The sequence below is a fragment of the Pan troglodytes genome, chromosome 20 (genome assembly GCF_028858775.2).
Source record: "Pan troglodytes isolate AG18354 chromosome 20, NHGRI_mPanTro3-v2.0_pri, whole genome shotgun sequence".
NCBI lineage: Eukaryota > Metazoa > Chordata > Mammalia > Primates > Hominidae > Pan > Pan troglodytes.
This window is the reverse complement of record NC_072418.2, coordinates 60,864,081-60,877,745: the sequence shown is the minus strand read 5'-3', so window position 1 is coordinate 60,877,745 and position 13,665 is coordinate 60,864,081. Positions and strand designations below refer to the sequence as shown.

The 13,665-nt window shown below is 47.3% G+C and overlaps 1 protein-coding gene across 10 annotated transcripts; it reads left to right on the top strand.

Annotated features, from left to right (window-relative positions):
* Positions 1-13,439, top strand: ZNF418 (zinc finger protein 418). 10 transcript variants are annotated; one of them, XM_063802317.1, is made up of 6 exons: positions 6-249; positions 1,531-1,616; positions 4,878-5,004; positions 7,378-9,719; positions 12,696-12,860; positions 13,068-13,439. In XM_063802317.1, the coding sequence occupies exons 2-4, from the start codon at positions 1,611-1,613 to the stop codon at positions 9,189-9,191; spliced, it is 1,947 nt and encodes a 648-aa protein (XP_063658387.1). In that variant the 5' UTR covers positions 6-249; positions 1,531-1,610; the 3' UTR covers positions 9,192-9,719; positions 12,696-12,860; positions 13,068-13,439. The 10 variants fall into 10 exon arrangements, with proteins under 10 accessions (XP_063658388.1, XP_063658386.1, XP_063658387.1 ...); XM_063802315.1 differs by having other exon boundaries at positions 28-249; positions 4,875-5,004; XM_063802316.1 differs by lacking the exon at positions 13,068-13,439 and having other exon boundaries at positions 3-249; positions 12,696-13,064.
* Positions 13,440-13,665: the final 226 nt, after the last annotated feature.

Genomic DNA, 13,665 nt, shown 5'->3' with positions numbered 1-13,665 from the left:
GTAGTGGCGGGATTCTCAGCGTTCTCTGGTAGCGACCATTTTGGTTAATGTTGGGTGTGTTTCTGCGGTTTGTGAGGTGAGAGGCGCAGGAGCTATGGGTCCGAACCGCGGTGTCTGAACCCAGAAGGTGAAGAGTCCTTCTTGCTGCACAGAGGCAGATCTTAGGCCCCGTAACGGCGCCCGCCGCTCCCGGCAGTGCTTTCCCCGCGTACTCGGATGGCGCCGGCCGCGCTGAGGCTCCCGGCTCAGGTAATTGTGCCTTCCCTGCCCTCAGGTCACCTCATCCTAACCCGAGTCCTGAAGCAGCGAGAGAGCGGCGACTGTTCACAGGTCTGCAGCCCGGACCCGGCGTCGGGACACTGAGGCGTTCGCGGGAGAGGTCCTTGTTTCTGACACCTGTGGGATGCGGTGGGGAGAGCGACAGGCACAGGGACCGGCGCGGGCTATGGCCTGGAGAAGGACAGACCCGGGAGGATGGAACCTGGGGTCCACAGGCGCCTGTAGGGAACAACGTGTGAGGCGAAGCTTCTCCTGGAAGAGCAGGCTGGGGGCTGTGTATTCGCTGTGAAGACGCTAGAAGCCATGGAGAGTTTCGAAGAAAGGAGGGATGCGATCCAAGTCCAGGCTTTTAAGGTTTCCCAAAGGCCAAAGGAAGAACATAGTAGAGGAGATGAGGACCTTGGGGTTCTGGGAGGTTGACTCCTTTGTTGATAGATCACATAGGTGGTAGAGATGACATTTTGCACTGAGACACGCAGGTCAGACAACCAGTCTGAGGTCACCTGGCTCCAGCGATAAGAAAAGGTTCAAGGAGACCTGAGCTTATCAGATCCCCTTTGTAACGTCTGCTTTCCCCTCAGACACTCCTGGCTACAAAAGCACGTAAAGAACCCACTGAGGGGGTCGGGCAAGGTGGCTCCCACCTGTAATCCCAGCACTTTGGGAGGCCGAGGCGGGCGGATCACCTGAGGTCGGGAGTTCGAGACCAGCCTGACCAACATGGAAAAACCCCGTCTCTAACAAAAATACAAAATTAGCCAGGCGTGGTGGCGCCGCATGACTGTAATCCCAGCTACTCAGAGGCTAAGGCAGGAGAATTGCTTGAACTCGGGAGGCAGAGGTTGCGGTGAGCCATTGCACTCCACCCTGGGCAACAAGAGCGAAACTCTGGCTCAAAAAAAAAAAAAAAAAAAAAAAAAAAAAAAAAAAAAAGGAACCCACAGAGGGAATTAGAGGGTGTTCCATTCCCTCACTGGCCTTATTCCCCATTCACATGTTCTCTAGCTTGTGATGTCCTGGGACTCTTACTTGCCATTTTTTCAGTCCTTTGATCTGAGAACACTGGAGAATCCTAAGTCCATGACACAGGATGTATGGAGGTATTCCCATTTCTGTCAACCCATGTAAACATACTTTGAAGGTTAACTACAGAGTTGGTACCAGGTCATGAAATGCTTAGAGGTAAAAATTCGGTGGGGAGGCAAGAGGGCGGCGAGGAGGTGATGTTACCACAGTCCCATTTGTCTGCAGGCATCATCTGGCTGCAAAGAAAAGAACACACTGTGTTTGAGGGAGGAGGAAGGAGGATCAGAGTTTAAACTCCTGCCATAATGCAGGTGAGGGTTACTAGACCATATTAATGAGTAAGGAGCTGTGGCTGGATTCAAGATTCACAGTTTGTAAAATGGCAACTAGATTTTCCTTTTTTTTTTTGAGCGGGAGTCTCGCTCTATCGCCCAGGCTGGAGTGCAGTGGCACGATCTTGGCTCATTGCAAGCTCCGCCTCCCGGGTTCACGCCATTCTCCTGCCTCAACCTCCTGAGTAGCTGGGACTACAGGCGCCCGCCACCATGCTCAGCTAATTTTTTGGATTTTTCAGTAGAGACGGTTTCACTGTGTTAGCCAGGATAGTCTCAATCTCCTGACCTCGTGATCCACCGGCCTCGGCCTCCCAAAGTACTGGGATTACAGGCATGAGCCACCAAGCCCGGCCATGCCCGGCTAATTTTTAATATTTTTAGTAGAGATGGGGTTTCACCGTGTTAGCCAGATGGTCTCGATCTCCTGACCTCGTGATCTACCCGTCTCGGCCTCCCAAAGTGCTGGGATTACAGGCGTGAGCCACCAAGCCCGGCCGGTAACTAGATTTTCTAATGGACTGTGAGGGCATGAAAGGGGAATCAGGTATGACCACCAGGTTTTTGGTCTTAGCATCTGCAGTGATGGAAGCTGCATCAACTGAGATGAGCACATAGTAGGTATAATATTCATTGGGGATGTGAAGAATGTTGTTTTGACCATGTTAAGAGTCTGAGATAGTTTAGCCTCCATTATGACATTGACACACTTCAAATTTTCATGGTAAATCTTTTGTGGGGGCCAGGAAGGGGTGGTTGCAGGCTGAGGGCTGAATTTCTTGCTTGGGTCCCTGGCTGACATTGCCACAGGAGAAGGAGGCAAGGGCTCATGAAGATAGGGTATGTCAGACAACATGGTTTGTCAGGGGGCATAGGCTTCCAAGGGTAGAATAGATAAGAGATGTAAGCAGAAGCATAGAAATAATTGAAGGAAGATGACACTTGGGCCAAGGCTGGTACTTATTCACCACTCTGTGGACTCACCAAGATTTTGAGAAAACTTTGTTGGTGCTTGGGGGTTTTCATTCGGCCTGGTGGATACATGCTCAGGGTAAATTTGGTTATCTGTGACAGACATTGGGCCTGGGGTGGACAGCTGATGGGCTGGGATTTTATTTATTTTTTTCTTTTGTTTTCCACTTTTCTTAGACCATTCTCCATAACAAGGGAGTGGGATTTAAATGACTCTAGGTGGACAGAGGAAAGTCGTCATTATAGAGGGGTCACCAAGTGCAACACAGAAGTGGAATAGGGCCATGGATATCTAAAGCCCCACCTGGTTCTGTGGGGATGTGGAGCCATGCAAGAAGGCCTTCATAGAATGACTTGGGACTGCATTGCTATTGGGAGCCATGAGAGTTCTGTGGTAATATTGGATCCTGTTTGAATTTGCCAAGCATACTCTGAATTCTGTCAGCCACATTGTGGCATAAGGCCGAAAATGAAAGCCCAATGTGATGTGCAACCTTGGTGTGTGGTGATACTGTATGACCTCAAATGGCCTGAGCACAAATCCCCTTCCCACTCTGTTCTATTGGATAATGTATCCTGGCCTAACAACCCTTTTCATTAAGGGATCAGGCACAGCTTCTGGTTATTATACTTTGTACTGGGTTTCAATTCCATTTCTACTCAGAATTATTTAAGCAAGTCAGTGGCACCCTCCTGAGAAATCAGGGGCTATCACACCCTCTTCATCCTACAAAGTGTGCATAACACTGTCCCTGGTTTCCATTTGTTGTCCACAGTGCAACCCCCATGTGGCCCTCTCTGCCAGGCTGTGAGTTATTTGATTTTGAAATTGCTGTGGATGGCATCTGTACAGTCTCAGGTGTCAATTGTTTCCCCAACACTATAACCCTAAGGGGAGAATCCCACTCAGAGCAGTAGAAGGAAAAGAAGGGGATTAAAATACTTTGTTGGCCAGGCTTGAAGGCTCATGCTGTAATCCCAGCACTTTGGGAGGCTGAGGTGGGAGAATGGCTTGAGGCCAGGAGTTTGAGATCAGCCTGGGCAACTTAGCAACACCCCATCTCTTAAAGTGGTTGATGTTGCACATACGTAAGATCCCATCTCCACAGAAGGCTGAGGCCTGGGGCTAAGGGGTTTGAACTTTCCATGAGCCATGATCACACTACTCCCCTCCAGCTTAGGCGACCAAAGGAGAACCTGACTAAAAGAAACCAAAACTGTAGTTTGTGTTAAGGCTCAAAAGAAGCTGATGGTTGGGGGATGTCATGTTGGGCTGGCCATGACATGTGCCTGTGCTATCTAAAGAATGATGTGTAAGGCCGGGCGTGGTGGCTTATGCCTGTAATCCCAGCACTATGGGAGGCCGAGGTGGGTGGATCACCTGAGATCAGGAGTTTGAGACCAGCCTAGCCAACATGGTGAAACCCCATTTCTACTAAAAATACAAAAATTAGCCAGGTGTGGTGGTGGGTGCCTGTAATCCCAGTTACTTGGGAGGCTGAGGCAGGAAAATTGCTTGAACCTGGGAGGTGGAGGTTGCAGTGAGCTGAGATCCCGCCACCGCACTCTTGTCTGGGCAACAAGAGCGAAACTCCATCTCAGAAAAAAAAGAAGGATGTGTATTTAGAGAGGGAGTATGTCTAATGGACCCAGGCAACTGCACTGGGCTTTATGTGAGCTCGGATATACCACAGGCATTAGCTGTCAGGAGGGGGTGGACCCTTTTATGTTAAGAGCACAGCATAGCCGGGCACGGTGGCTCACGCCTATAATCCCAACACTTTGGGAGGCTGAGGCGGGTGGATCACGAGGTCAGGAGTTCAAGACCAGCCTGGCCAAGATGGTGAAACCCTGTCTCTACTAAAAATACCAAAATGAGCCAGAAGTGGTGGTGGGTGCCTGTAATCCCAGCTACTCGGGCGGCTGAGGCAGAGAATTGCTTGAACCCAGGAGGCAGAGGTTGCAGTGAGCTGAGGTCATGCCGCTGCACTCCAGCCTGGGTGACAGAGCGAGACTCTGTCTCAAAAAAAAAAACCAAAAAACAAGCACAGCATAGATCCCTATTTTTCCCCTACTTCTTAATTGCTGATGGCTATACTGAGTGACCAGTGGGCCCACGAAGAGACAAAGGCACCAGTGGACTAGTTTCTCCTCTGTGCTGAGGATGTTGGGAGGAGGATGGGCAAGGGGGTGGGGGTGTGGGAGAGGTGGATTGTGGTACCTCAGCATAGGAGCTGTTTGTGGTTTCATCTGTCACCATCATAGCAGGGCACTGTGGCATTTGAAGATGTGGCTGTGAACTTTTCCCAGGAGGAATGGAGTCTCCTTAGTGAGGTTCAGAGATGCCTTTACCATGATGTGATGCTGGAGAACTGGGTACTTATATCCTCCCTGGGTAAGTTCCTCACACCCTATCCTATTTCCTGAATAGATCTCTGCCCTTCCCCTTTTTTCCCATTGGCAAGACTGTCTTTTATCATGTCAGGACCATGGGCACAGCTTCCTTCTCCACTTCTCTGGGTAGGTTTTGTGGTTGGTAGGTCTGAGGTTTGTGTACTGCCTTTTCTCCTTGAGCAGTCCCAATACGTGCTTTGCTGCAGACTCTCAGGGAAGGAGTCAGAGTCAGGTGTCTCGTAGTCAATCTAATGCATTTCACCTTGCATGTCCCTGTGTTGCTGTTTGACTTTGTCCAGATCTGAGACTCCTGTGTGTCCAGGTTCTACTTCCTTCCTTTAGCTGACATTACTTGATGCCTGCCTGTGGCAGGAATTGCCATCACTCCCGTTGTCACTGCCTACATAGACCAAAGGCAAGACCCTCCTTAGAAATTCTGTTTTTAGGCCGGGTGCGGTGGCTCACGCCTGTAATCCCAGCACTTTGGGAGGCCGAGGTGGGTGGATCACGAGGTCAGGAGATGGAGACCATCCTGGCTAACAAGGTGAAACCCTGTCTCCACTAAAAAATACAAAAAAATTAGCTGGGCGTGGTGGCGGGCACCTGTAGTCCCAGCTACTAGGGAGGCTGAGGCAGGAGAATGGTGTGAACCTGGGAGGCGGAGCTTGCAGTGAGCTGAGATCGCACCACTGCACTCCAGCCTGAGCAACAGAGCAAGACTCCGTCTCAAAAAAAAAAAAAGAAATTCTGTTTTTAGTAATTAGTTTCCTTTCCTGTGTGTTGTCATGTTTTGAACCACTGTTGCTGAAAACTACCCAGCACATATTGGCAGGAGGAAGAGGATAGGGAGTCCAGTGATGTGGCCTTTGTGACCAGCCAGCATTTCGATTTAATCAGGTGGAAATGGCCTTCCTGGCTCATCACTGTTTGCTGCCACAGAGGCTAGTTGCCCCAGTTCTGCCCTATCTTTGCCTTAGTACTTACGTCATCCAGGTTCCATGTACTTCATCATTGTAATGGTGGGATGGAGAGTCCTCAGTGCTGCAGAAGAGGCAGTTGAATCCAGGCTCAGCCTGATGTGCTCAGAGGGAGCCTGTCACTGAGGAGTGGCACCTGGTGGGAGGGCATGAGTTCGAGATTTTCTTCAAATCGTATCAGAAACCTATTCTATTTGACTAGAATTTTTGTGGCCAGTAGGCACTGTTTCTGTCTTTTCCTTTCCATTCTTGAGAGCATCAGATTTGTCAGTTGTACACCTTGTCACTTGTACTCTGATGTCCATTCCCCAACGAATCTTCCAGTCTCTGGACTCCACATTTCACCCATTTATTTTCTCATGTTTACTTCTAGAGTGCTGTCCGATACTGGCATACACATTGTGTATTAGCAAGTGTGTACAAATTGTGTTTTGGTTTTGTTTTTGTTTTTGAGATGGAGTCTCTCTTTGTCGCCCAGGCTGGAGTACAGTGGCGTGATCTCAGCTCACTGCAAGCTCCACCTCCTGGGTTCACGCCATTCTCCTGCCTCAGCCTCCCGAGTAGCTGAGACTACAGACGCCCGCCACCACGCCCGGCTAATTTTTTTGTATTTTTAGTAGAGACGGGGTTTCACTGTGTTAGCCAGGATGGTCTCGATCTCCTGACCTCGTGATCCACCCACCTTGGCCTCCCAAAGTGCTGGGATTACAGGTGTGAGCCACCGCACCTGGCCAAGTGTGTGCAAATTGTTAAACTGTTCTGACCAAGAGCTGTTGTCTTATAAATCATTTTCTTAGGCCTGGACATAGCCTTCTATATAGCATTAACATGTCATCAGATAATTTCCTGCAGACAAGTGGTTTGCAAAGGAAAGAGTTATACAGCAGGTGCATTGGCTTACACCTGTAATCCCAGCACTTTGGGAGGCTGATGTGGGTGGATTTCTTGAACCTGGGAGTTTGAGACCAGCCTGGGCAACAAGGCAAAACCCCACCTCTACAAAAAGTAGCTGGGCATATTGGCCTGTGCCTGTGGTCCCAGCTACTGTGGAGGCTGAGGTGGGAGGATCACCTGAGCCCAGGAGACAGAGATTATGCCACTGCACTCTGTGCTGGATGACAGAGTGAGATCCTGTCTCTCAAGAAGAAAAAAAAAATTGTAGACCCTGGCTCAATTCTCTGTGTTGCATGTATGCTAATGCCCTTCATATCATGAGGCCGAGATTCTGTGACCTTTATAGCCCAGTAATGATAGCCTCATCTTCCACGTGAAGCCAACTTTCTGTTCCTGCAAATATTTCCATGGAGTAATTCCTTGGTTTGTCAGACACGCTTGTGGGTGGGCTGTGCCTTCCCACCAGAGTTAACTTGAATTCATCAGCATTTTCTTGCTTTCAGGTTGTTGGTGTGGATCAGAAGATGAGGAGGCACCTTCTAAGAAGAGCATTTCTATACAAAGAGTGTCTCAGGTCAGCACTCCTGGGGCAGGTGTGTCTCCCAAGAAGGCCCACTCTTGTGAAATGTGTGGCGCAATCTTGGGAGACATTTTGCACTTGGCAGATCATCCGGGGACACATCACAAGCAGAAACTGCACAGGTGTGAGGCATGGGGGAATAAATTGTATGATAGTTCAAACCGTCCGCACCAGAATCAGTACCTTGGAGAGAAACACTATAGAAGCAGTGTTGAGGAAGCATTGTTTGTGAAGAGGTGTAAGTTCCATGTGTCAGAGGAGTCATCTATCTTCATTCAGAGTGGAAAGGACTTTTTGCCCAGCTCAGGATTACTGCTGCAGGAGGCCACTCACACTGGGGAGAAGTCAAACAGCAAACCTGAGTGTGAGTCTCCCTTTCAGCGGGGAGATACTCATTACAGCTGTGGAGAATGCATGAAACATTCTAGCACCAAACACGTATTTGTTCAACAGCAGAGACTTCCCTCTAGAGAGGAATGTTATTGCTGGGAATGTGGGAAATCCTTTAGCAAATATGATAGTGTCAGTAATCATCAGAGAGTTCACACTGGGAAAAGACCTTATGAATGTGGAGAATGTGGGAAATCTTTTAGTCATAAGGGCAGCCTTGTTCAGCATCAGCGAGTTCATACTGGAGAAAGACCTTATGAGTGTGGAGAATGTGGGAAATCTTTTAGTCAAAATGGTACTCTCATTAAACATCAACGAGTTCACACTGGAGAAAGACCTTATGAGTGTGAAGAATGTGGGAAATGTTTTACTCAGAAGGGCAATCTCATTCAACATCAACGAGGTCACACTAGTGAAAGACCTTATGAGTGTGAAGAATGTGGAAAATGTTTTAGTCAAAAGGGCACCCTCACTGAACATCATCGAGTTCACACTAGAGAAAGACCTTATGAGTGTGGAGAATGTGGGAAATCTTTTAGTCGAAAGGGACACCTTAGGAACCATCAGCGAGGTCACACTGGAGAAAGACCTTACGAGTGTGGAGAATGTGGGAAATCTTTTAGTCGAAAGGGCAACCTCATTCAGCATCAGCGAAGCCACACTGGAGAAAGGCCTTATGAGTGTAGGGAGTGTAGGAAATTATTTAGGGGCAAGTCCCACCTCATTGAACACCAGAGAGTTCACACTGGAGAAAGGCCATATGAATGTAATAAATGTGGGAAATCATTTCAAGACAGCTCTGGGTTTCGTGTTCATCAGAGAGTTCACACTGGAGAAAAACCGTTTGAGTGCAGTGAATGTGGGAAGTCATTTCCTCAAAGCTGTTCCCTCCTTCGACATCGGAGAGTTCATACTGGAGAAAGGCCTTATGAATGTGGAGAATGTGGAAAGTCATTTCATCAGAGCTCTTCCCTCCTTCGACATCAGAAAACTCACACTGCAGAAAGACCTTATGAGTGCAGAGAATGTGGGAAATTCTTCTCCAGTCTCCTTGAACACAGGAGAGTTCACACTGGAGAAAGGCCTTATGAATGCAGGGAATGTGGAAAAACATTTACTCGAAGGTCTGCGCATTTTAAACATCAGAGACTTCATACTCGAGGAAAGCCTTACGAGTGCAGCGAATGTGGGAAATCCTTTGCTGAAACCTTCAGTCTTACTGAACACAGGAGAGTTCACACTGGAGAAAGGCCTTATGAGTGCAGTGAATGTGGAAAATCATTTCATCGAAGCTCTTCTCTCCTTCGACATCAGAGAGTTCACACAGAAAGAAGTCCTTACAAGTGAAAAGAAATTTGGGAAATTCTTTAGCTAAACCTCTGTGCATCTTCTTGATCAGAGGGTTCTTACTGGCTCAGGACCTTATGAGTGTGACAAACGTGGGATATTCTTTATGCAGAAGTCTTGTTTTATTACATACAGAAGAGCTCCCACTGCAGAAGGGCCTCTTGAGTGCGATGAATGTGAGAAAGCCTTCTGCCTTCTGTCATTGGGTAACAGATTGTTCTCATAAGGAAAACACTGTACACATACATGAAATATTATTTCTTGTAAAACATAACACTGGAGGAGATTTCTTATGACGGAGCCATCTGCCTAAATTGACATAACTTCAGCATCTGCATAAACTCAATTATGTTGGAGCTGTGTGGCATTTTTCACCCTGCCGGGTTCCCTTGCCAGACATGACTGTCAGTTATCTGGCAAAAGCCATTTTATGTCAGCCACGAGGCAGGTGTTCACTGTGCATCATTCATGCACCCCATGATGTTCTGGAAGTAAACCTTGGTTGTCTTTCGTTGGCCAGAGGAATTGGTGAGTAGTCTCAGCTGTCATTCCTTTCTCATTTCTTTTGGATGAGCGAGACCATGGATCTCTCTCAGTACTGGTCCAGAGGGGTCTTCTGTCAGCTTGAAAAGATGGACTACCTTTTTCAGGGACCTTATGGGTCTCATGTGATATTTTTTTTTTTTTTTTTTGAGACGGAGTCTCGCTCTGTCGCCCAGGCTGGAGTACAGTGGCGTGATCTCAGCTCACTGCAAGCTCCGCCTCCCGGGTTCACGCCATTCTCCTGCCTCAGCCTCCCGAGTAGCCGGGACTACAGGTGCCCACCACCATGCCCAGCTAATTTTTTTGTATTTTTAGTAGAAATGGGGTTTCTCCGTGTTAGCCAGGATGGTCTCGATCTCCTGACCTCGTGATCTGCCCTCCTTGGCCTCCCAAAGTGCTGGGATTACAGGCGTGAGCCACCGCGCCCAGCGGGTCTCATGTGATTCTTTAGGCTCTTAAGTTCCAACCAAAGAACATTCTGCTTCCCATTGCTCTGATTTGCGCAATGAATAAGGCCTTATTGTTTAAGCTTCCTTCAGTCTTGAGAGTTGTATTTACTCTTTCGGGTGGTTTGGAAACAACTGGGTTCTGGTGTCATAAAGGGGCAGACAGCTTTTGTTGGGATCACTAGACTTTGTGTGCCTCAGAGGGGACAGTATGATGACAGAATATACTGTCTCTTCACTTGTGGCATAGTTTTCATGGCTGCCCAAGGCCCCCAAAGACTCCAGAACTTTGTGGTCCTTATTTGTTGACTAGATACTCCAATAATTTCTGGGTTTATAGATCAACCTGAGAAGGGAACAGTGTTTGTGACATCCTCTGATGCTTCTGAGATCGACACGAAAATTTCCTCTCTTTTACAAGGGATATTGCATTCTGCTCAGTACTGCTGCGGGAAATCTGTTCCCTAGGTCCTGGAATGCAGCCATGTGCCCTGATATCCAGAGTTTCGTAGTGTGGTGTCCCAGGTTATGAGATTATAACAGGAAGTCATAATTTATAGAATTTCTGCATTTATAGGCAGTGGAGGACACTGCAAGAACAGAGTTGGAATGCACGTCATCCACATTGATTCAGTTACTATGTATGTGGTGGACTGTCAGGTACAGAAATTCTCAGAACCTCCATAATTATGAATCTTGTGTAGCTGAGGCCATTGTCAAAGGAAATAATATAAAGGATTCGTGTATTCCTGTACCCTTTCTCGGCTGTTCACCTCAAGGCAATTCCTGCATTGGCAGGAGGAAGAGGATAGGGAGTAGGGAGATCTCTTAGTCCAGTGATGTGGTCTTTGTGACCAACCAGTGTTCCAATTTAATCAGGTGAAAATGGCCTTCCTGGCTTATCAGTATTTGCTGCCGCAGAGACTCATTGCTGCACTTAGGACATGAGGAGATTTTGTATAGTTGTCAAGCATTTTTGTCAAAAATAATAGAAAATCCATGTTTTTCTTTTTTTTCTTTTTTCTAAGACAAGGTGTTGCTCTGTGACCCAGGCTGGAGTACAGTGGCGAGATCATAGTTCACTGCAGCGTCGAACTCCTCAAGCAATCCTTTTCCCTCAGCCTCCCAAAGTGCTGGGATTACAGGCCTCAGCCATCATGTCCAGCCCACATTTTTCTTTTGAACCAATTCTTTAAAGCCATAATAAGGAATAAATGACATTCTGTAAACTATACATATTTAAACTGTACCATGTGGTAAGTTTAGACTTTCATAGAAACCCATGAAAGTGGCCGGGCACGGTGGCTCACGCCTGTAATCCCAGCACTTTGGGAGGCTGAGGCAGGCGGATCACGAGGTCAGGAGATCGAGACCATCCTGGCTAACATGGTGAAACCCCATCTCTACTAAAAAAATATAAAAAATTAGCTGGGCGTGGTGGCAGGCGCCTGTAGTCCCAGCTACTCGGGAGGCTGAGGCAGGAGAATGGAGTGAACCCGGGAGGTGGAGCTTGCCGTGAGCCAAGATCGCACCACTGTACTCCAGCCTGGGTGACAGAGCAAGACTCGGTCTCAAAAAATATATATATATGTGTATATATGTGTATATATGTGTGTGTGTGTGTGTATATGTATATATATGTATATATGTATGTGTATATATGTTTATACATGTATGTATATGTATGTATATATATGTGTATATATATGTATGTGTGTGTGTATATATATATATTTTTTGCATCCCTTGGCATAAATGGGTTAGGTAAGTGTGTCACTAAATAGAAAAATACTCCCGTCTGCAATGAATTAGAAAGTTGCTTTTGATTCTTTCTTTATTTTTTTTGTTTTTGAGACAGAGTGTCCGTCTGTCTGCCCAGGCTGGAGTGGCACGATCTCAGCTCACTGCAGCCTCCACCTCCAGGGTTCAAGCGATTCTCCTGCCTCAGCCTCCCGGGTAGCTGGGATTACAGGCATGCACCACCATGCCTGGTTAATTTTTGTATTTTTAGTGGAGATGGGGTTTTACCATGTTGTTCAAGCTGGTCTTGAAGTCCTGACCTTGTGATGATCCGCCCGCCTCGGCCTCCCAAAGTGCTGGGATTTCAGGCATGAGCCATAGTGCCTGGCCCTTTTTTTTTTTTTTTTCGAGACAGTGTCACTCTGTTGCCCAGGCTGGAGTACAGTGACACAATCACAATTCACTGCAGCCTTGACCTGCTGGACTCAAGTCATCCTCCCACCTCAGCCTCCCAAGTTGCTAGGACAGGCATGTGCCACCACGCACAGCTAATTTTTAAAATTTTTCTGTAGAGATTAGGTCTCACTATGTTGCCCAGGCTGCTCTCAAAACTCCTGAGCTCAAGGGATCTTCCCACCTTGGCCTCTCAAAATGCTAAGATTACAGGATGAGCCACTGTGCCTGGCATGCTTTTGGTTTTTTTCTTGAAATTTAACAAAGTGGTGTCCCATATATTTAAGTATCAAATGTATAACTGAATTTTCTTTCTTTTCAGGGATCTCAAGGGCATTTCCCTTTGCCCACCTCACCTTTTCATATTTGGTAAACTGTATGCATTTGCCTCCAGCCCAAGGTTATAAATATGAACTGATTATGATCTGCATGTTCTCTCTTTGGGTTCAAGCATTTCCTTACAGAAGAGCCACCGTGGAAGTCATGGGTAAATATGTGTTGAATTGGTAACTCCCTCTTGGAGAATTTCTTGTGAATTACACAGCAATAGGGGAACTCATTTAACTGGAGACATAATCTCAATTTGTAAAGTGTGGCCCATTTTCTAACATTTTTATTTTGCATACCCTCCCCTCTCTTCTGGATTGATGAAACTAACAAAGAGGTTAATAAAAGCCCATCTCGTCATGTACAGGGACTCATGCCTTTAATTCCAGTGTTTTGGGAGACTAAGGCAAGAACATCCTTGAGGCCAGGAGTTCGACACTGTATAACAGATATATCTGACAGCAGTAACTCAAGCACACCCTAAGAATGACCCTGTGGTCTAAGAAGAGTGTTGGTTCAGCGTTCCAAACGAAGAAATCCAGGAGTGGCCAACCTGGAGGTTTCTGAACCCCTGGCCTGTTCCTTGGAATGAGGCCCTTTGTTTTGAGCTAGGCGGAGGGTGATAAGTGAAAATACTATATAAACTGCATGCTTCTTTCAAATGATAGTGGTTTTCTTGTCCAGCCTGCCGCTCCTGGACTGCCCTGTATCTAAGTCCTCAATAAACCCTATGTCTCATTTTCTTTCTTTCTTTCTTTTTTGAGATGGAGTTTCGCTCCTGTTGCCCAGGCTGGAGTGCAGTGGCGTGATCTCGGCTCACTGCAACCTCCACCTCCCGGTTCAAGCGATTCTCCTGCCTCAGCCTCCCAAGTAGCAGGGATTACAGGCATGTGCCACTACACCTGGCTAATTTTGTATTTTTAGTAGAGACGGGGTTTCTGCGTTTTGATCACGGTGGTCTCGAA